This window comes from Euleptes europaea, chromosome 5 (assembly GCF_029931775.1).
Source record: "Euleptes europaea isolate rEulEur1 chromosome 5, rEulEur1.hap1, whole genome shotgun sequence".
Taxonomy (NCBI): domain Eukaryota; kingdom Metazoa; phylum Chordata; class Lepidosauria; order Squamata; family Sphaerodactylidae; genus Euleptes; species Euleptes europaea.
Window position 1 is genome coordinate 12,675,646 of NC_079316.1, and position 23,426 is coordinate 12,699,071.

A 23,426-nucleotide genomic window follows, 5' to 3' on the forward strand; every position below is an offset into this window, starting at 1 on the left:
GTCACTGTCGTGTCAACTGCTGCTGAAACAATATTAGAATCTGCGTAGTTAATTGGATCGGCAACTCTCCCTTTTTCTTGTCCGTCTAACAAAGCAGCTGTGTTGCTTCGTAGGGCATGAGGATCGTCTTCTCAGAAAAAGAATTTCAGGAGCAACTAGAATCGGCCCGAAGAGAAGCCAAGAAGTCTTTCAATGATGATGCCATGTTGATAGAGAAATTTGTCGATAATCCAAGGTAATGAAATAATCTTATCCATGTGTAATAAAGTAAGGGATACGCAGACATGGAGGGCAGCAGATGGTTAGAAGTCTCTGGTTGGGGAGCGTAGGAAAACCATACTTTCCAAACTTTTTAAAAAATGACAGAATATGCTAAAAGTATGTAAAGAAGAAGCTTTCATCTAACAGTGTGCTGTTTGCATCTTACTCCATTGTTATTAAAATTTTGCATTGATGGACACTGTTGTAACTGTCCTGATGTTTTTTAAAAAACAAAATTTCTACAGGCATGTAGAAGTTCAGGTGTTTGGAGACCAGCATGGCAATGCAGTCTACCTGTTTGAAAGAGACTGTAGTGTACAGAGAAGACATCAGAAAATCATTGAGGAAGCTCCCGGGGTAAGCAGCCATTGTCTGAAAAGATGGTGGAGGAACTTGCAAATGCCATTTTCCTTTGCTTCTCCATAGCTCTGGAGTCGTAACTGTCCAGCCACTGCGCAGATGACCCCTTGGGCTTCAACTTTTTGTCATATGTTAAATTATTTTATCACATTAAAGGCTTTTATTTTATTTTTGACAGGGTTTGGAAATTGCCGAGTCCGGTTAGGTACCCTTCTCCATGAGTCTTAATTTTATGTAGCTGATCTTACGTTGAAATGTAGCCTGTAGAACTGCGTCCAATAACTAGACAACATTTTAGTATCTGTTTTTTTGCCCCAGGAAGATCACATTGCATCCGCTAGCTTGTGCAAGCATGTAGCGTTTCTCTGTGTAATCAGAACACTGTCTCATTTGTTCCTAGCCAGGGATTGAACTTGAAGTGAGAAGAAAACTTGGAGAAGCGGCTGTCAAGGCGGCTAAAGCTGTAAACTATTTTGGGGCAGGTATTGTAAGCTTCCCTGGATTCTGGGGCTGTGTTTGGGTTCACACTGTGGTTGTATTTTGAAGATCTGTTCCGCTAATGGCAGTTTTTGCCTCCAGCACCTTCTGTCAACTCAAGAGGCCCATTTTTATGGGGAAAAATAATTTTAAAGGGCAAATTGCAAGTCATGTTGAAAACAAAGCAAACTACCCTGCTTTCCCTGTCACACATTAACCACGATGGGTAGCCGTGTTAGTCTATCACTAACAGTAGAAAAGTTTGTTCTCTTATAAAGTGATAACATAAGAACATAAGAAAGGCCACGCTGGATCAGACCAAGGCCCATCAAGTCCAGCAGTCTGTTTACACAGTGGCCGACCAGGGGCCTCTAGGAAGCCCACAAACAAGATGACTGCGGCAGCATTATCCTGCCTGTGTTCCACAGCACCTAATATAATAGGCATGCTCCTCTGATCCTGGAGAGAATAGGTATACATCATGACTAGGATCCATTTTGACTAGTAGCCATGGATAGCCCTGTCCTCCATGAACATGTCCACTCCCCTCTTAAAGCCTTCCAAGTTGGCAGCCATCACCACATCCTGGGGCAGGTAGTTCCACAATTTAACTGTGTTGTGTAAAGTTCTCTTACAAAGGGATTTCAAAGGGAGATTAGGAAGAGAGACTGGTGAATTACAACTAATAATGAAGCTCGAGACTATGCATTCTCCTGGACCGAATAAAGATCTAGGATTCCTGTCTCATTACCAATGCTAATTTCAACACACCTACTACCCCTCTGCATATCACACCTAATCCAATCGTGCCTGCTAATGTCATTTACTTTTGACATTTACATTCCCCTTGTGTGTCTAAGTCGCTCCTCTCTACTTAAGGATAGCTGGAATCACATTCTAGCTGTATCTGAAGATGTGAGCTGTGGCTCACGAAAGCTCATACCCTGCATGAAATTTTGTTAATCTTTTAAGGTGCTGCTGGACTCTTGCTCTTTTCTACACTTTAACTTCTACAGCATGCTGGTTTCATTTGAAAGACAAAGATTAATGTTATCAATGGCGACTAGTCTTAGAGGCCCCCCTCTCCTCCATGAAGCCTTTTAACAGGAGGATGGGCTCTGACTGCTAATAGTACCAGAGGCGGGATGCCTCTTTAAATCAGTAGCCGCGGAGCACAGGCAGGAGGATGCTGTTGCGGAGGTCCTGCTTGTGGGGGTCTTCGAGGCAGCTGCTTGGCTGCCGTGTAAACAGAATGCTGGACTCGATGGACCTTTGGTTTGATCCAGCATGGCTCGTATGTTCTGGGGTCACCTAGAGTTGGGGTTGAACTTCCTTTTAAAAAAATATTTTAAAGTTTTATTGAAGTATGCAAGAATATTACAGAATATGTCAAAATATACAAAAAACCTAAATACCAAAAAAGAAAAGAAAAGGGAAATATAAAACAATACAGAAATTAAAAAAAAAGACCGACTTCCAACTTACCTCATACAGAACAGAATATATATTATTTCTTCTATCTATTTTTACTTTAGTTACTATTTGACTATTTTCACCTTAATCTACAGTTTAATAAATTTAAGTTCTAAAACCTAAGGTCATTTTTCTGTCCCTAACAAATTGATTTATATATATTGACCATACCTTCCAATCAGTGTTAAAGTCAGAAACTCAACTCCATAACTTTCTGATGCCATTCATGCAATGTGGGTACTTCTTCTGTTTCCATTTTTTCGCCCATATGATTCTTGCTGCTGTTGTTAAGTATCTAAAAATATTTCCCAACTGTTTTTCTAATGTCCTATGTAAGATAACGAGTAAATATATTTCTGGTTTACTTCCTGAAGGATTCCGAAGCTCTTTATGTTCTGGGATATATATATATATTTTGGTACTTCGTTCAAGATGAATTCTAATCCAGGGGTAATGAAATTATGCTGGGGTTTATGTTCTTCTGGGGCTTGCCTAGGGAAAGCATTCCCACCTAGGCGTACTATCCCTTCCTTAAATATTCCAGGAACAGTAGAATTCATCATGGACAATGAGCACAACTTCTATTTCATGGAGATGAACACTCGGCTTCAAGTGGAGCACCCGGTTACGGAGATGATCACGGGAACCGACCTGGTGGAGTGGCAACTGAGGGTAAGAATCTCTGGATGTAAGGGGAGGGGCCGTGGCTCAGTGGTAGAGCATCTGTTTGGCATGCAGAAGGTCCCAGGTTCAATCCCTGGCATCTCCAGCGAAAGGTACTAGGCAAGTTCTGCCTGTGTTCCACAGCACCTAATAGAATAGGCATGCTCCTCTGATCCTGGAGAATATAGGTTTGCATCATGACTAGCGTCCATTTTTACTAGTAGCCATGAAAAGCCCTATCCTCCATGAACATGTCCACTCCCCTCTTCAAGCAACAGAAAACAACTCGGCACCATCCTCTATATGACAGCCCTTTGAAGATGGTTATCGTATCCCCTCTCAGTCTTCTCCTCTTCAGGCTGAACCCCTCTTCTCCATGAACATGTCCACTCCCCTCTTCAAGCCTTCTAAGTTGGCAGCCATCACCACATCCTGGGGCAGGGAGTTCCACAATTTAACTATGTGTTGTGTGAATTCCCTCCCACTCTCTTAAAGTGCTTGGTGGGCACCTGAAAAAGTGTCAACGGTCACCACATTGAGGATCCCGATATAGAGTAAACCCTAATATCAGTTGCAGTGGTGTTTGATAAAGGGTTAGCTGTTTGCAAGCATCATGGAATGTCCCCCTTTCCCTGGAATGGGGTGGGGGGAGATCAGTTAATAGGTGGGTGAACAAAATACAGGAAGTGGTTTGCCATTGGCTGCCTCCACATCACGCCCCTGGTATTCCTTGGAGGTCTTCCATCCAAATAACTAGCCAAGGTCAGGGCTGAGAGTGTGTGAGTGGCCCAAGGTCACCCAGCAAGCTTCCAAGGCACGAGTGGGGATTCGAACCTGGGTTTCCCAGGTCATAGTCCTTCACCTTAACCACTACACCACGCCAGCTCTCTCTGTTTAATTTTTTTAATTTTTTTTTAAATTTTAAAAACAAACAGCATTCTAAATCGTTCACATACATACAGTGTGAGCAATCTTTCGGGGAGTTTGTTTTAAATTGATCATTCATAGAATCATAGAATTATAGAGTTGGAAGGGACCACCAGGGTCATCTAGTCCAACCCCCTGCACAATGCAGGACATTCACAACTACCTTCCCCCCCACACCCCTAGTGAGCAGAAGATGGCCAAGATGCCCTCCCTTTCATCATCTGCCTAAGGTCACAGAATCAGCATTGCTGACAAATGGCCATCTAACCTCTTTTTAAAAACCTCCAGGGAAGGAGCACTTACCACCTCCCGAGAAAGCCTGTTCCACTGAAGAACTGCTCTAACTGCTAGAAAATTCTTCCTAGTGTCAAGACGGAAACTGTTTTGATTTAATTTCAACTCGTTGGTTCTGGTCCGACCTCCTAGGGTAACAGAAAACAACTCGGCACCATCCTATGACAGCCTTTCAAGTACTTGAAGATGGTTATCATATCCCCTCTCTGTCTTCTCCTCTTTAGGCTAAACATACCCGGCTCCTTCAATCTTTCCTCGTAGGACTTGGTCTCCAGACCCCTCACCATTCATGTAATACTGGACATTTATTTAATTAATAATCTCTCTGAATCCTTTATCCATGTTTCTACTACATATCAGGCTATCTATCGGAGGAGTACTTAATACTTGATACTTAATACAATTCACATTTCCCATTCTATACTTCAATTCTTCGTCTGCTGCTCTAAACTTACCGTAACTATTTCATATACACAATAGATCTACTGCTTTAATACTGATATTCTTTTATTTAGTAATATGCCCCCGCCTTTCTTTACTAAGTTATAGTTTCTACTTTATATAATCAAATTAAAACACCCATTTCTTCTGAAATTTTTCCATCTCCAGCTCTTTCTGTTTAATGCAGGGTTTACTATATCCATGCAGCGTTGAGCCTAAGATGGGGCTCATCTAGGACAGTGGCCGTAATTCTTCAAATTGTGATGTAAATGTTCGCTATTATTTTTGTTCAGTGCTTAAGTTTTTATCTTGATTCGTTGATATCAGCTGTCTCCTTGCTTCCCTCTACAGGTTGCTGTGGGTGAGAAGCTCCCTTTAACTCAGGAAGAAATCTTGCTCAAGGGTCACGCATTTGAAGCCCGGATCTACGCCGAAGATCCCAACAGCAACTTCATGCCGGGGGCTGGTCCTTTGTTGCATGTGTCCACGCCGCCCACCGACAGCTGCACCCGGATAGAAACTGGGGTAAGACAAGGTAAAACTGAAAACACTCACTGGGAAGATGTCTCGGGAAGTCAGTGTGGTGTAGTGGTGAAGAGCGGTGGTTTGGAGTGGTGGACTCTGATCTGGAGAACCGGGTTTGATTCCCCACTCCTCCACATGAACTGCGGAGGCTCATCTGGTGAACTGGGTTGGTTTCCTCACTGCTCCACGTGAAGCCAGCTGGGTGACCTTGGGTTAGTCACAGCTCTCTTAGAGCTCTCTCAGCCCCACCCACCTCACTGGGTGTCTGTTGTGGGGAGAGGAAGGTGATTGTAAGCTGGTTTGATTCTGCCTTAAGTGGTGGAGAAAGTCGGAATATAAAAACCAACTCTTCTTCTTTTTGTGCTCAATTGTAGGATTCGACACTTTATTAGCATTGTTTAAAAGCGTTGTGCTTAGAAAAATTTGACTGGATTTTACACAGCTGTGATGCACTATTTGAAGCACTTCCTAGTGGATTTTGCTTTATCTCTGCTGGGTCCCTCCCATCTCTTCTGTTGTCTCTGAGGTTTGGTGGAAAGGATGCTTCTGGCATATAATTCTGAAGTCTGGAACCGGAAGGTTGTCTGACAGCAATGCTGGAACTGTGGACTAAGAGGGGAAGCCCCTCTCTTTTGTGCCTGGGGGCATCTGGATAGCTGTAGTTAAGAGGAGGGGGTCCCCAACCATTTTGAGCCCGCAGGCACCTTTGGGATTACGACAGTGAACGTATTGTTTTAAAATATTTTCTTTCATACACACAGCTTATCTCTTTTACTTATTGATTTATTTAAAACATTTATTAGTCGCCTTTCCTCGTTGTAGAGCTCAAGTCGGCTGACAAACATAGATAAAACACATGAAATAAAATACATTAAAAATATAAAAACCAACATTTAACAATCAATACTTAGCACTGTGATTAAATTTAACCAAATGCAGTCCTGAATATAACCATCTTCCGCTGCCTCCTAAACTGACCCCAACTTGTGTCAAGAGAGGGCAAGTATAAATTGAATAATTAAAAAAAAAAAAACTTTTCCGGGCCTTCCTGTTGCAGGAGATGAGGTTTCCATACACTACGACCCAATGATTGCCAAATTAGTAGTTTGGGCAGAGGATCGACAAGCCGCCTTAAGAAAGTTAAGGTACTGCCTTCGACAGTATAACGTAAGTATAAGAGGTCCAGTAAGATTTTAAAAGGAATTGGGTAAAAAAGTTATTGTATGTGGTCAAAGGCCGTTATGCGTGTGTGTGCTGAGTGCCGTCAAGTTGCTTTTGAGTCATGATGACGCTATGAATTAATGACCTCCCAAACTACCTGTTGTTAATGGCCTTGCTCAGGTTTTGAAAACCGAGGGCCGTGGCTAAGTGTGGTATGGTGGTTCAGAGCGACAGAACAGAGCAAATCTGGTGAACCGGACTGGTTTCCCCACTCCTACGCATGAAGCCAGCTGGGTGACCTTGGACTAGTCGCAGCTCTCAGCCCCACCTACCTCAGAGGGTGTCTGTTGTGGGGAGGGGAAGGGAAGGCGATTGTGAGCAGGTTTGATTCTTCCTTAAGTGTTAGAGAAAGTCGGCATATAAAAACCAACTCTTCTTCTCCTTCTTTTTCTCCTTCTTCCTCCAACTGCTTAGTAGTGAAAAGTAAAACAAGAATAAAAGCACAATAAAATTGAACGTGATGTCAAAATTTCTGGGGCCAAAACAACGTAAATTGCAGCGCATTAAATGTCGAGCAAGAATTTTGTGTGAATTTTCTTAGCAGCCAGGGCTTGCAGAGAGGCATCGTCCAAGTAACGTGATGGTGGTTGTCAGAGTGAAAACACAGTTTTTTTCTATGAATGAGCGCGAATCAAGCCTTGCTGAAACAGTTGCGAGCAACTTGGACCTGGGCTAGAGCAACTGCCCTATGAGGAGCGGTTAAAACGCTTAGGGCTGTTTAGCTTGGAAAGAAGGCGGTTAAGGGGAGACATGATAGAGATCCATCAAATTATGCATGATATGGAGAGAGTGGACAGAGAGAAGCTTTTCTCACTCTCTCATAATACTAGAACATGGGGTCATCTGCTGAGGTGGGAGGGTGAGAGATTCAAAACTGATAAAAGGAAGTATTTTTTCACACAGTGCATCGTTAAATTGTGGAACTCCCTGCCCCAGGATGTGGTGATGGCTGCCAACTTGGAAGGCTTTAAGAGGGGAGTGGACATGTTCATGGAGGAGACGGCTATTCATGGCTACTAGTCAAAATGGATACTAGTCATGATGCATACCTGCTCTCTCCAGTATTAGAGGAGCATGCCTATTAGGTGCTGTGTAACACAGGCAGGCAAATGCTGCTGCAGTTGTCTTGTTTGTGGGCTTCCTAGAGGCACCTGGTTGGCCACTGTGTGAATAGACTGCTGGACTTGATGGGCCTTGGTCCGATCCAGCACGGCTTTTCTTATGTTCTTATGAGCACTTGTTTTGCCCGCTCGTATGCTAAACTTGAAACAGTACAGCGAAGCTTTGTTTGGCCCCTGCTTAAAAGGAATTGAGTCCCCTCTGGTGAAATCCACGTTGTCAGTGCAAATAAATACTGCTGGAAAATGGTGATGTGTCCACGTTGTCTACATCAAAGCTTCTTAAACTGTGGGTCGCGACCCCATATGGTAACTGAATGTGGGGGTCGCGAAAAATTTGGCAACAGTAAATGGTAAAATTATATGTATACCGAAGAATTGTTTTAAAATAAATTTCTTAATGATTTATTATCAGTAAATGTTTGATTTGTATACCTGTTTTATATACCTATATACCCAGGGTCACATAAAAATTTCTCGGGTGAAAAGGGGCCACGAGTGGAAAATGTTTAAGAAGGCCTGGTCTGCATAATATATGCTCTTTATACCCTGCGAGCCATTTAAAGCCATTTATTAAATTAAGACAGGAAAGTAGTCAGGGTGTATCTTTTCCCTCACATGTTTAAGGAACTTTTGTATGACTATGAGATCGTATGAGTGAAACCATGCCCGAATCTTCGTTCTCATCTAGTGGTTCTCTTCCCTCCTCCCCCCCCCCCAACAGATCGTAGGGCTAAGCACCAACATTGATTTCTTACTGAGTCTCTCGGGCCACCCGGAGTTTGAGGCTGGCAACGTTCACACCAATTTCATCCCTCAACACTACGACAAACTCTTTCCGCCCAAAGAGGCCGTGTCTAGCGTGGCCCTTTGCCAGGCAGCTTTCGGGCTCCTTCTCAGAGAGAAGGTGGCAACAGATGCTTTTAGAAAGCAGTCCAGAGGTAAGCCTTTGGTCATCTTATCCCTTTCGGAACATATTTTGCCTCATCATTTTGGTGAAGGGACCTGATATATGACAGGGGTGGTCAGGCAGATGGACCTTGGAATGCAGAAGGTCCCAGGTTCAATCCCCGGCATCTCCAGTTAAAGGGTCTAGGCAAGCAGGTGATGTGAAAGACCTCTGCCTGAGACCCTGGAGAGCCGCTGCCGGTCTTAGTAGACAATACTGACTTTGATGGACCAAGGGTCTGGTTCAGTATAAGGCAGCTTCATGTGTTCATGGAACTCAAGTGTTCCTCCTGATCAATGATAGTTTACAGCAGAGGTTCCCAAACTGTACTCTGTGGAGCAGTTGATGCTCTGCAAAACATCTAGTGCTCCATGAAGAGATTGGATAGAAAAATACTACTGTCATTTGGTTTAGTATATAGTTGCTAGGTGAAAATTAGTGCTCCATGACAAATTTCTCTCCTGAAAAGTGCTACATGACTCAAAAAAAGGGAACCTTTGGTTTACAGGAACTTAACACATGAAGCTGCCTTATACTGAATCAGACCTTCAAGGTCCGTTATAGTCAGTATTGTCTACTCAGACCGGCAGCGACTCTCCAGGGTCTCAGGCAGAGGACTTTCGCATCACCTGCTTGCCTAGTCCCTTTAACTGGAGATGCCGGGGATTGAACCTGGGACCTTTTGCTTGTCAAGCAGCTCCTCTACCACTGAGCCACGGCCCCTCCAACCCTTGGTCCATCAAAGTCAGTATTGTCTACTCAGACTGACAGCAGCTCTCCAGGGTCTCAGGCAGAGGACTTTCACATCACCTACTTGCCTAATCCCTTTAACTGGAGATGCCGGGGGTTGAACCTGGGACCTTCTTCATGCCAAGCAGATGCTCTACCACTGAGCCACAGCCCCTCCCCATTATGAATGGTCAGAGGCATAGATGTCAAGTTGACCCTTTGGCAAGCCACTGTAAGAGGGAAAGTTCACTTCCCAGCAACTGTACCCAGCCATTGTTTCTATTTCAACAAGGATGTTATTACAGAGTAGATATATGTATAAAGATTTGTAAACGTATTATTGCTCTAATTACTTTGATTCATGCATAGCATTCTGGGTATGGCTAGGCCTCAATGTCAGAATTCCCCTTCATATGTTTGGGATAGATGTTGCTGGGGTTTTTAAACTGTTGTATGTAAAGTGTAAAATTGCATTTTTAAAAAACATATTCTAGATAAGTTCTCACCATTTGCATCCAGCAGTGGCAGAAGGCTAAATATACCCTATGTTAGAAACCTGATTCTTCGAGATGGTGAAAACGGTAAGTGACTGAACTGTGAGTAAGGGAATTTTGAGTGACAAGTTTTGTTCTGGTTTGTGTACAGGAGAGGATGACAAAGAGGTACAAATACCGACATGGTGTTATTATCAATGTACATTGGAGCAAGAGAGCCAGCGAGGTGTAGTGGTTAAGAGCAGTTGGACTCGAATCTGGAGAACCGGGTTCGATTCCCCACTCCTCCACACGAAGCCTGCAGGGTGACCTTGGGCCAGTCACGGTTCTCCCAGAGCTCTCTCAGCTCACACGGAGGCAGGCAATGGCCAACCACCTCCGAACCTCTCTTGCTACTAGTTAAAATTGATACTAGTCATGATGCATACCTATTCTCTCTAGTATCAGAGGAGCATGCCTGTTCTATTAGATGCTGTGGAACACAGGGAGGACGATGCTGCTGCAGTCGCCTTGTTTGTGGGCTTCCTAGAGGCCCCTGGTTGGCCACTGTGTGAGCAGACTGCTGGACTTGATGAGCCTTGGTCTGATTCAGCAGGGCTTTTCTTATGTTCTTAACAACTTTCAAAGATCAGGTTTGTAATGAGATTTCGCTCCTGCATCCAGTTAGATAATCCAGAATAAACCGTTTCAAAAGGCTTTGCCTATGCAAACCGTTTAGCAGCAGAATTCTCCGGGATTTATCTATTAAAGGATGATTTATCAACCTTTCAGTGTGATAATACAAGGGGGGTGAGTTCGGCTCTTTAAACTATAACCAGCAAACTAGACCGAAAACCTGTTAAAACTTTTATCTTTTATTGAGAAAAGAAATCATTCCCTTTATTATGCAAGACTGCCGAAAATACAAGCCAGTAAAAGTTAACCCTTCAATGACTGTAAGAATAAGTGCTAAAATTATCAAAGTTCCTAGCATTGCTTAATCACATTATAGCGAGTAATAGTTTTAAAAAAATAAACTAGGTTTCAGGTTTTTGTCTCACTGCTTTTAATGATTATCAAAAAACCCAAGTTACACTCACAGAAATCTCACCTAGTCTTCTTCTGAGACTTCCATCCAGAGAAATCTGTTTTGCTTGTCAGAGTTGTGCGTATTTATAGAAAAATATGAATCTTATCTTTTTCTAAATCTGTTTTGTCATAATGTGATTATTATCGAGGTAAGTGATTGGCTCATAACTATATATGCGATAATCAACACAGGTGCAGATAACTATATATGAGATAATCAACACAGGTGCAGATATGCCAATCAGCATGTGCATATGAGTTACATCTTTCTTTTCCCTTTTCTCTTTTTCTGTTTCTTTTCCTTTTCAGTATTCCTTCCCGTTCTATTTTCCTGATCTAAATTACATACCACTCTCTAATGTTGCTGTTTACTCCACTGGGAGTGGAAATGGCCGTTTTCCCTGCTGGAAAGTGCCGTCAAGTTGCAACTGACTTTTGCTGATCCCATAGGTTTTTCAAGAAAAGAGACATGCAGAGGTGTTTTGCCATTGCCTGGCTCTGCGTAGAAACCTTGTATTTCCTTGGTGGTTTCCCATTCAAGTATTAAACAGGGACAACCCTGCTTACCTTCCAAGATCTGAGAAGATGGGCTAGTTTTTAAATAGAATTGATTGGGGTATCTGATTCTAAGTCTGCATCTCATCTTGGGGGGGGGGCGCTGAGGGAGATTTTAAAACATCAGGTCTGCTGATTAGATTGTTATCCATTATATAGATTAACTATACAGATCAGATAGTCCTATGTTGAGTTGATATATGTTTATTTTAGTAATTTTTAATTGAATGTCTAAACTTTTTTTGCTTTACACAGATGTGAACATAAGTATAACCTACAATCGTGATGGGTCATACCACATGCAGGTAAAAGTCTCCAAAACAATAAGATTTTATTGGGGAGAGGTCATAGGGGGCCTCTTTGAAATCCCTCTACGAAGCCCACAAGATTTAAAGTGCCGTCAAGTCACAGCTGATTAATGCCAGTTCATCATGGGGTTTTCAAGGCAAGACACCAACAGAGGTGGTTTAAGAACATAAGAAAGGCCATGCTGGATCAGACCAAGGTCCATCAAGTCCAGCCTGTTCACACAGTGTCCAACCAGGGGCCTCTAGGAAGCCCACAAACAAGATGACTGCAGCACCATTATCCTGCCTGTGTTCCACAGCGCCCAATATAATAGGCATGCTCCTCTGATACTGGAGAAAATAGGTGTGCATCATGAACTAGTATCCATTTTAACTAGTAGCCATGGATAGCCCTATCTTCCATGAACACGTCCACTCCCCTCTTAAAGCCTTCTGAGTTGGCAGCCATCACCACACCCTGGGACAGGGAGTTCCACAATTTAACTATGCGTTGTGTGAAGAAATACTTCCTTTTATCTGTTTTGAATCTCTTCCCCTTCCAGCTTCAGCAGATGACCCCGCATTCTAGTGTTATGAGGGAGAAAAGCTTCTCCCTGTCCACTCTCCATACCATGCATAATTTTATAGACCTCTATCATTTCTCCCCTTAACCACCTTCTTTCCAAGCAAAACAGCCCTAAGCATTTCAACCGCTCCTCACAGGGCAGTTGCTCCAGTCCCCTGATCATTTTGGTTGCTCTCTTCTGCACCTTCTCAAACTCTGCAATATCCCTTTTAAGGTGTGGCGACCAGATATGGTGACCTTTTTTTAGATGTGGCGACCTTTCTTAGGTGTGGTTTGCCATTGCCTGCCTCTGTGTAGCGACCCTGGACCTGCTTGGCAGCCTCCTATCCGAGCACTAACCAGGGCTGCCCTTGCTTAGCTTCTGAGATCTGACAAGATTAGGCTGGCCGGGGCCTCCCAGGTCAGGGCATGGGTATTGGGAGGGGTGTGCTTATTGGCCGGATTAATAATGGTGGAAGAGATGTGTTATGTCCAGCACATCCACTCTCTGAATGCAGCATGCTGGTTGTCCCAAGCTCGCTTGCTCAGAAATGGTAAAAAGCTGTAAATGTCTAATGTGTTTCAGATCCAGGATCAGTCTTTCCATGTTTGTGGGGGCCTTTCAAGCGAGGGCGACTCGGATGACATAAGATGCTCAGTTAACGGAGTTGTCCATAAATCCAAGCTGGTTGTCGCGGACGATACCATTTATCTCTTCACGCTGGTAATGTTTTCTACTTCATTTATCAAGGGAATGAACCTTCAAGCGGTGGAAAATGTAGCTAGATAAATACAAGTGGCAATCAGTGAAGGGCTGAAATAAATGTTTAATTTTTTTTCAGTAAGTAGCCCGTAAGCTTTTTGTAATCTTCCAACCATTTATGGCTTCAATTACAGAATGCTATTTAGTTCTGAACCTTTCAAGGAATAAATTGGCTGTGAGAAACTAAGTCCTGCATAATATCACTTATGCACCTTTCAGTCCTGCAGTGGAGAGATGGGATTTGGAAGGATATCTAGGGGTTCACCAACTGTTTTGAGCCTGTGGGCACCTTTGGAATGTTGAGAGGGGATGGTGAGTGGCATGCAAAAGGTCCCAGGTTCACTCCCCGGCATCTCCAGTTAAAGGGACTAGGCAAATAGGTAATGTGAACGACCTCAGCCTGAGACCCTGGAGAGCCGCTGCCGGTCTGAGAAGACAATACTGACTTCAATGGACCAAGGGTCTGATTCAGTATAAGGCAGCTTCATGTGTGAATACCACCCTAAAATGGCTGCCACAGGAGGTAGAGGGCAACCAATAACAAGCCCTGCCCAATGAAGGCCACACTCACTTTCTGGAAAGTTCCATGGGCACCATGTTGGGGAACCATGGTATAAATGGTTAAATATCTACATGAGCTTTCCAGGAATTGGAAATATCTATATCAGGAATTTTATTCACTGGAGAGGATACATTTCTAATTCATCCTGCCCCAGAAGGCCTATGGCAGATTACAAAATTGTAGTCATCAGAATAGAAACATGTTGCTAAACTCACACGCATCATTTCGAGAAGATGTGTGGGTTTTTCATGCATCATATTTTGTTATTATTGTAGTTGTTCCCATTATCATTAGCACAGCGTGGAAGTAGGCCTTTGGGTAAGGTCTGGGAAACCAATTCAAATTAACATAATAAATTACCTTGGCAATTTTCTGCATTGCTTTCGCAGTCCTGTTGATAAAAGGGAATTTTTCTAGTGGTATTCTTAGAACACTGATGGTAATTGGTAGTTGTTATTCCAGTAAATGTGATTTAAAGGGAACTGAAGTGACTATGATGAATGTAAAAGCTGTGTCACTAAATCAAGTATTTAATACCCATTCCATTAGCGCCTGTCCTTGCAGAATGTGGACAATCTACATTTTGTGTCCGTTGTAAATGCGTTGTAATGTTTACCTACACTGGGTTGGTTTTGCTTTCTCCAGGATGGCAGAGAGCAGATCGGTCTCCCGGTACCAAAATACCTATCTGGAGTGAGTGCACCTGGAGATCCGGGCGGGGCTGTGGCCCCCATGACGGGGACAATAGAAAAGGTAATTCTGGCAGCCAAGGTAGGAGAGGCACAAGAACCGTTTGTTCCCAAAATGGGGAATTGTTTTCTGTTTCTTTTTTTGGGCTCTTCTGCCCCCCCCTTTTTTTTGCTGTCAAGTCACAACTGACTTGTGGCGCCCCCTGGTGGAATTTTCAAGGCACGAGACCTTCGATTAGAGACATTCAGAAGTGGTTCTCCTGCCTCCGCATCATGCCCCTGGTATTCCTTGGAGGTCTCCCACCCAAATACTAGCCAGGGTCAGGGCTCAGAGTGTGCGACTGGCCTAAGGTCACCCAGCAAGCTTCCGTGGCAGAGTGGTGATTCGAACCTGGGTTTCCCAGGTCCTAGTCCCGACTCCTTAACCACTACACCACGCTGGCTCCCGTTCTTTGTCCATTTCATGACTGCAAATGCGTGTTTGCTGCTGCATGTACGTGTATACGGGAACCACACCCATTTCTGTCTGCCTAGTTCCTGTATGAAACACAGTGTGGAAAAAATTGGGAGGTTTTTGCACACTCTTGTTACATTTTTAGGAGCCCATTTTTGTGGGCGCCCCTAAACTGGTGTCCTGGTGGAGGAACCCGTTCCACGAAGCACACTCAGAAGCTGACTCCGTTGTTCAGCTTTGCACAAGGAATCTTTTCTCCTCCTCCTCCTCTTCGTCTGCAGAGGAACCCTACCGTGGCGATCTCTGCGAAGTAGGAATGTAACACCCTGGCTTCAGCTGTTCTCACTTGCTTCTCAATTCGTAGGTGTTTGTGAAAGCTGGGGACAAAGTCCACTCTGGGGATCCACTCGTGGTTATGATAGCTATGAAAATGGAGGTGAGCATCATGATAACGCTTTAAAATGGGTAAAGAAGCCTGAGAACCTCTGTGGCTGGTTAAATTATAGTTCAATGGTGGAACTCCCCACCTTAGGATGTGGTGATGGCTGCCAATTTGGAAGGCTTTAAGAGGGGAGTGGACATGTTCATGGAGGAGAGGGCTAGCCATGGCTACTGGTCAAAATGGATACTAGTCATGATGCATCCCTGTTCTCTCCAGGATCAGAGGAGCATGCCTATTATATTAGGTGCTGTGGAACACAGGCAGGAGAATACTGCTGCCGATGTCTTGTTTGTGGGCTTCCTAGAGGCCCCTGGTCGGCCACTGTGTGAACAGACTGCTGGACTTGATGGACCTTGGCCTGATCCTTTATGTTCTTAAGGCTTTGAGAGGGGAGTTGACATGTTCGTGGAGGAGAGGGGAATTCATGGCTGCTAGTAAAAATGGCTACTAGTCCTGATGCATATCTGTTCTCTCCAGGATCAGAGGAGCATGCCTGTTATATTAGGTGCTGTGGAACACAGGCAGGATACTGCTGCTGCAGTCGTCTTGTTTGTGGGCTTCCTAGAGGCACCTGGTTGGCCACTGTGTGTAACACCCTGGCTTCAGACTGCTGGATTTGATGAGCCTTAGTCTGATCCAGCGTGGCCTTTCTTATGTTCTTCACATTCCAACGATGCTCCTAAAAACACTGTTGCATTTTCTTCTTGGTAACACTCCTTATACTTGGCATAAAACCTTTGCAGAGTATGGATATGCAAGTGCAGATTAGTTGTGCTGGGTTCCTTGCATGGTGGTAATAACCTCAAATACCACTTGCTCTGTTGGACTTTTCTAATCAACGCTGAATTGTATCTTGCATGTTGAACTGCTGCCGAGTATTGTACAAATAGCAGTTGTTGTGTGCCAGGCTCCGTAGCAATCCATCTTCATGCTAATTGAGTCTTTTCCTCCTAGTGAAGTATATAGTGAGCTAACTTTTGATGCAACCAGTGCATAGTTATTTTTGCATGACTCATGCTCGGTTGAAATCATTAGCCTCGGAGCTCCCAGCCTCCGAGGGGAGGAGAAGTTTGCCACTGGTGCCGACTAGGGGTGTGCATATCAATATGCCGAATAACCTTTTCAGTATTCTTCGGGTGTATTTTTTTTACCAGCAATAAATGGGGGCCGAAAAAGCAGACCCCGAATAATGCCGAAGGCATAATGCCAGCCCTGCCCCTGGTTTCCTTCAGTCTCCTCTGGCCGATAAACCCAAACCCGAAAAATACCCCCCCAAAAATATGTACAAACTGCTAGTGCTGACCGCTGATGAAAAACATAAAATCAGAATTGGAAGGGACCACCAGGGGCATCTAGTCCAACCCCCTGCACAATGCAGGAAATTCACAACTACCTCCCCCCCACACACACCCAGTGACCCCTACTCCATGCCCAGAAGATGGCTAAGATGCCCTCCCTCTCATGATCTGCCTAAGGTCATAGAATCAGCCTTACTGACAGATGGCCATCTAGCCTCTGCTTAAAAACCTTCAGTTAAGAAGCGCTTACCACCTCCCGAGGAAGCCTGTTCCACTGAGAAACCACTCTGACTGTTAGAAAATTCTTCCTAATGTCTAGACGGAAACTCTTTTGATTTAATTTCAACCCGTTGGTTCTGGTGCAACCTTCTGAGGCAACAAAAAACAACTCGGCGCTGTCCTCTATATGACAGCCCTTCAAGTACTTGAAGATGGTTATAGTATCTCCCTCTAAGTCTTCTCCTCTTCAGGCTGAACCCCTCTCCTCCATGAACATGTCCACTCCCCTCTTCAAGACTTCCAAGTTGACAGCCATCACCACATTTTGGGGCAGGGAGTTCCACAATTTAACTATGCATTGTGTGAAGAAATACTTCCTTTTATCAGTTTTGGATTTTTGTATCATTTAATGCGTTGTGTTTAGCTTTCTGAAAGAAACTAGTATCCTGCTATGTAATTTTATATTTAACATGTCATGTTAAGACTAAAGATTATGCTTAACTCCAGTTCTGTTTTGAGATTTCTGACTGGTTCTCCAACCCTAATCCAACTGTGTTGTTTATTGAATATCCCATCCTGTCGATTGTATTGATTCACTCTGTGTAATCTGCCTTGAGTCCAAGTGAGAAAGGTGGGCTATAAATTATGTCAATAAATAAAAATAATAATAACCATGTTGTAGTGGGCTGGCATTACAAGAAATCATTACTGATTTACGATATACCTCTTCCTTTACAGCATACTATACGAGCTTCAAAAGCCGGGGTAATAAAGAAGGTTCATTACCAGGAGGGATCACAGGCCAGCAGACATGCTCCACTGGTTGAGTTAGAGGATGAAGACTCAGAATCAGAATAATCCCCAGTGAATCAAGGTGGTACACGTTGAGTCAGATCCCCCCCCCCCATGAAATCATCTGTATTTTTTGTATTTATTGAACTGATTAGTAATAAAATCATTTTCCTATGCACTCTTGGTTATTTTTCCACCACGGCTGGCCAATTGCCTCAAAGTATTGAGGTGTGTGTGTGTGTGTGTGAAGTGCCGTCAAGTTGCACCCGACTCATGGCGACCCCCTTTTGGGGTTTTCATGGCAAGAGACTTAACAGAGGTGGTTTGCCAGTGCCTTCCTGTGCACAGCAACCCTGGTATTCCTTGGTGGTCTCCCATCCAAATACTAACCAGGGCTAACCCTGCTTAGCTTCTGAGATCTGATGAGATCAGGCTAGCCTGGGCCATCCAGGTCAGGGCATTGAGGTGTACTCCTCTAGTATGAAAGATACGCCAGTTGCCCAAACTTAGAGCTCATATGTTGCTGATAACTGTCTGTCTGTCTATCTTGCTGTCAAGACACAGCTGACTTACAGTGACCCCTGCAGGGTGTTCAAAGCAAGAGTAGTTCAGAGGTGGTTTGCCATTGCCTTTCTCAGCGTAGTGACCCTGGACTACCTTGGTGGTCTCCCGCCAGGGCCAACCCTGCTTGCCTTCTGAGGTCTTGACGAGATTGGGCTAGCCTGGGGCATCCAGGCCAGGGAAAAGTATAAACTACCCACAGTAAAAACTGTGTGAGTTGACACTGGGGGACAGGAAAGTTTTGTCTATTGTGATTAATCGGGGATGACTCACGCTGCAAGTTGATAGAAAGTGGGAGGGGCAAGGTAGAGAATTTGTCCAGTGAGGCTTCTGATTGGCCATTGGAGATGTGATTTCCTATGCAGATTTTAAAAAAATGTTGCTTTGGCAGCAGCTGCCAGCACAGCACAAAGATTTTTACTGGTTTAGATTCATTTATTTATACGGCAAATGCCATTAAAAACATATCAGTTACAGGATTAAAATTGGAGAATATACAGTAACTAAAACTATAGGATGCCCTGACCTGGATGGCCCAGGCTAGCGTGATCTCGTCAGATCTCAGAAGCTAAGCAGGGTCAGCCCTGGTTAGTATTTGGATTGGGAGACCACCAGGGAATACCAGGGTTGCTGTGCAGAGGAAGGCGCTGGCAAACCACCTCTGTTAAATCTCTTGCCATGAAACCCCCCAAAAAAGGGGTCGCCATAAATTGGCTGTGACTTGATGGCACTTTACACACACACACAAAACTATAGGATATATGATTCATAGACAGTTCGAATTAATAAAACATTCTCCATTTTAAGTTACCAAGTCCCAGCTTTGTCTGACAGATCTTATATATTGCGGCACAGAATTTAGCTACTTGCTTCACCTTCTGGTCTGATCCTTCCCATAGGAGACTCCTCGGTCTTCCTTCCTTGGAGCTATCCTTTTATTAGATTAAGGAGAGGGGAAATTAGCTTGTATCGGACTTCCTGATAGAAAGAGCCCCTGAAAAAGACACGTGCAGTAGATTCAACTTCACCCGACTTTACTGTGTAACTGAAGGTAAGCTGCAGCAGCCATTTTGCAGCTCCTCCAGTAGACATTTTCGGCAGTCATTTTGTGCCTTTGCCCACCACGCTCCAAAGGTGCAGGCTTGGAAAGGTACTGTAGACTGATGCTAAAACGGCTTTAAAAAAAGGCCTTCAGTGCATATTAGCCACAATTTACTAAGAATGAAGAGGATAAGGAGGCTGACGGTTGGATGCTGAGAATAAGCAGGGGATTCCTGTTCTCTCCATCATGCCATGCTCGGAAACTCCTGGGAGGTCTGCCTGAAGAGAGACACGAGGGCTGGTCTAGTTAGATGTTTGGCCTGATCCCAAGGAGGCAAATGTTAGGCGTGCTGGATGAGAGTTAGAAAAGTAGCACAACGGGTTGATTGTGAGGAAAACCTTGCAAAAGCCATTTAGACAAGAGGGGCAGCTGTAGGCGGGGTGGGTGGGTAGAGGGGCTGGGATGAACCAAATGCCGAAGGATGCAGGAGATGAGTGGCTGGAGACGAGGGACAAAGAAGAAGAGTTGGTTTTTATATGACTTTCTCTACCACTTAAGGAAGAACCGAACCGACTTACAATCCCCTTCCCCTCCCCACAACAGACCTACCACCTGTGAGGTAGGTGGGGCTGAGAGAGTGTGATTAGCCCAAGGTCACACAGCTGGCTTCATGTGTAAAAAAGGTAAGGGTAGTCCCCTGTGCAAGCACTGGGTCATTCCTGATCCATGGGGTGACGTCACATCCCGACGTTTACTGGGCAGACTTTGTTTACGGGGTGGTTTGCCAGTGCCTTCCCCAGTTATCTTCCCTTTATCCCCAGCAAGCTGGGTGCTTCATGTGTAGGAGTGGGGAAACCAACCCGGTTCACCAGATTTAGAGTCCGCCACTCCAAACCACTGCTTTTAACCACTACACCATGCTGGCTCTCACAAAGTAAGCAGTGATCTGAGAAGCAGGAGTTGTAGGATCCCATAAACCATTTTGGATCCTAGCTGGTGACCTCTGGGATTTTACCCAGCAAGAGTAACTTCTGCTTCGTTCGACATGTCATGTTAATACTTAAGCCTTTTCTCAGCTCCATTTTCAGATTTCTGCAATCCAAACCTTAGGAGCTTTCATTGATTGGATGTTCCATCCTGTTGATTGTATATGACGTAGACCGTGTATTCCGCCTTGAATCTCCGTGAGAAAGGCGGACAATAAAAAACATAAATATAGATCATGATGTGGAGGCGTGCTAGTCTGTCAGTAGCAGTAGGAAAAGAGCATGAGTCCCGTAGCACCTTAAAAGACTAAAAATTTCTGGCAGGGTGTGAGCTTTTTTCAGATATCTGAAGAAGTGAGCTGTGGCTCAGGAAAGCTCATACCGTTAGAAATTTTGTTAGTCTTTAAGGTGCTACTGGACTCTTGCTCTTTTCTACTGTAAATAAATACAGTTCGAACAATTTCTAGAGGGGATCTTTTTATTGTAAGCATTGTAAGAATCAGAAGTACAGTCTCTTCCCACATACTCAGGTTATGTTTATTCTTCGGAGGCGCTTCCTCATGGTGCGATGCATCTTTTTTGTTTTGACAGAATCATTAACAACTATGCAACATTTCATATTCTTTTCTTTTCACATATGCCTAGTTTGTCTTGCTAAAGACTACAGATTTTTTTTTAAATGATATTTTTAAAATTAAAGTTATTTCTGTCGCTTACTGTTTGAAAACGTTTTTGTGCCTACTGAGCCGTCGCAGATAGGCGCGGAGAGAAACCCAAATCAGTCGAGAACTGTTGAAGCAGCAGCCCCCAGTTACTACAGTGGAATCTGAATAATGGTCTCCTCCTGATAACCTCCCCATTTCTGTGCCTAGCAGTATGCCCTGACCAGGCGAGACCGATCTTGTCAAATCTCAGAAGCTAAGCAGGGTCAGCCCTGGTTAGTTCTTAGATGGGAGGCCACTGAGGAAGTCTAGGATTGCTAGGCAGAGGCAGGCCTTGCCTTGAAAACCCTATGGGGTCTTTGTAAGTTGGCTGCAACTTGACTGTGCTTTGAAATTAAATCAAGAGAGTTCCCGTCTAAACATTAGGAAGAACTTTCTAACAGAGCAGTTCCTCAGTGCTCAGTGGAACAGGCTTCCTCAGGAGGTGGTGAGCTCTCCTTCCCTGGAGGTTTTTAAGCAGAGGCTAGATGGCCATCTGTCAGCACTGCTGATTCTATGACCTTAGGCAGATCACGAGAGGGAGGGCATCTTGGCCATCTTCTGGGCACTGGGTGTGTGTGTGGGGGGAGGTAGTTGTGAATTTCCTGCATTGTGCAGGGGGTTGGACTAGATGGCCCTGGTGGTTCCTTCCAACTCTATGATTCTTCAGTATGCTTGCATTTGGTTACAGTGGCTTGGGAGCTGGGCTTGGATATCCATGGGTGTGGTAGGGATGCCCACCTCCAAGTGGTGGCTGGAGATCTGGGATTTCAAGTGATCTCCACCTGGAGAAATTGGCCACCTTTGAAGGGGGGGACTCTATGGCACTATAATCTGCTGAGAGAGCCTCCCCCTCCCCAAACCTTGCCCTCCCCAGGCTCCACCCCCAAAACCTCCAGGTATTTCCCAACCCAGAGCTGGCAACCTTAGGGGGCAGGAAGAGGTTCAAATGCCTGCTTGGCTCCGGATCTCATGGGAGAGCCTTGTCAAGTCACTCTGTGAAGGAACAGCCAAGGGAGGGAGGGGCAAGCATGAAAAAGGCTCTTTTTGGTGGATGGAAAGAGGGACCAAAGGAAGAAGGCAAATGGACATCTACAAGAGGAGGAAGATCTAACATGGAACAGTAAGTTGGCCACTGTGTGACTGAAAGGAACGTTCAGAGACTGCCATTCCACAGCAGACATCGGGACTAGGAATAACTTGAGGTTGGGGGGCTCCTTTGTGTGTTTTGTTCATTGTTATCCTTGATAGTTCCTCGGTTCAGTTATCTGTTTCAATTCCAAAGCAAACAGTGTGGTAGCAGAACCCCCAAACTGAGGACTGGCTCCCATCCTGCCGCTCCAAATTTGTAATCAATTAGTACCCTTCTAAATCATCATAATTCTGATTAATCTACCTCGCTGCGGGATTGCGTACGAGGCCGGCACGCTCCTCTGAGCTCCGGGGAGGAAGGGCAATACTACAACTTCAATGAATAAATATGAATGATTAAAAGGAGAAGGGGGAAAACCCAACCCTGCCAGCCTTGCCCTGTGTTAATCAGTGACTCTGCCACATGGAATCTGCCCGCAGCAGAAGAGTAATTGGGTAACAATGCCTTGAAGCAATTGGGAAGAATTGTGTCAGGAAGCCCTGATGAAATGAACTAGTGAACGCCCTTCACTGTGACCTACAACCTTATATATCTGGAATGAGTCCTAAGTTAAAGCAGGCATACTCGTAAGAGGAACCAGGAAGAAAACGCTTGTGCCAGTCTATTTGTGTTGTTTTGGAAAGGGCTGTGAGCTTTGCTTGTTTTAATCTTAGATTGAAATTTGCCTGATGATGATGAAGACGAAGAAGAGTTGGTTTTTATATGCCGACTTTCTCTGCCACTTAAGGGAGAATCAAACCAGCTTACAATCACCTTTCCCTTCCCCTCCCCACAACAGACAACCTGTGAGGTAGGTGGGGCTGGGAGAGCTCTAAGAGAACTGCGACTAGCCCAAGGTCACCCAGCTGGTTTCACGTGTAAGAGCGGGGAAACCAACCCGATACACCAGATTAGCCTTCGCTGCTCATGTGGAGGAGTGGGGAATCAAACCCGGTTCTCCAGATTAAAGTCCACTGCTCTTAACCACTACACCACGCTGGCTCACACCCCTTTGCAGTTTGTATAGGTGAGTGGGGGTCGGCCCTGGATAGTATTTAGATGGGAGACCTCCAAGGAATACCAGGGTCGCGACGCGGAGGCAGGCAATAGCAAACCAACACTGAACATCTCCTGCCTTAAAAGCTCTACTGGGTCCCCATAAGTTGGCTGCAACCTGACGGCAAAAACAAACAAACAAAAAAGGTGACTGGAACAGTATTAAATCTGAAGAAGAAACCGAAAGGTAGCCGTTAACTTTGCGTATTAGGGTGAAACCACAACTGCTTTCCTCTTCGCGCCTTACGAACCACAGATGACGGAGCTTGAATTTATCTTTTAAATCTGGCTGTTTCCCAACACTGATGGATCCAGGATGCAT

At 44.6% G+C, this 23,426-nt stretch overlaps 1 protein-coding gene across 1 annotated transcript in view; it reads left to right on the forward strand.

The window, feature by feature from the left end:
• MCCC1 (methylcrotonyl-CoA carboxylase subunit 1) overlaps positions 1 to 17,720 on the forward strand; it is a 31,572-nt gene extending 13,852 nt beyond the window's left edge. The window contains exons 7-19 of the mRNA XM_056849570.1: positions 114 to 235; positions 507 to 618; positions 1,022 to 1,103; positions 3,116 to 3,243; positions 5,248 to 5,431; positions 6,479 to 6,588; positions 8,485 to 8,701; positions 9,933 to 10,019; positions 11,811 to 11,860; positions 12,994 to 13,131; positions 14,378 to 14,485; positions 15,240 to 15,311; positions 17,573 to 17,720. Coding sequence (XP_056705548.1) covers positions 114 to 235; positions 507 to 618; positions 1,022 to 1,103; positions 3,116 to 3,243; positions 5,248 to 5,431; positions 6,479 to 6,588; positions 8,485 to 8,701; positions 9,933 to 10,019; positions 11,811 to 11,860; positions 12,994 to 13,131; positions 14,378 to 14,485; positions 15,240 to 15,311; positions 17,573 to 17,692 — 1,530 coding nt within the window. The 3' untranslated portion in view covers positions 17,693 to 17,720. The remainder of the gene's footprint in view (positions 1 to 113; positions 236 to 506; positions 619 to 1,021; positions 1,104 to 3,115; positions 3,244 to 5,247; positions 5,432 to 6,478; positions 6,589 to 8,484; positions 8,702 to 9,932; positions 10,020 to 11,810; positions 11,861 to 12,993; positions 13,132 to 14,377; positions 14,486 to 15,239; positions 15,312 to 17,572) is intronic.
• Positions 17,721 to 23,426: the final 5,706 nt, after the last annotated feature.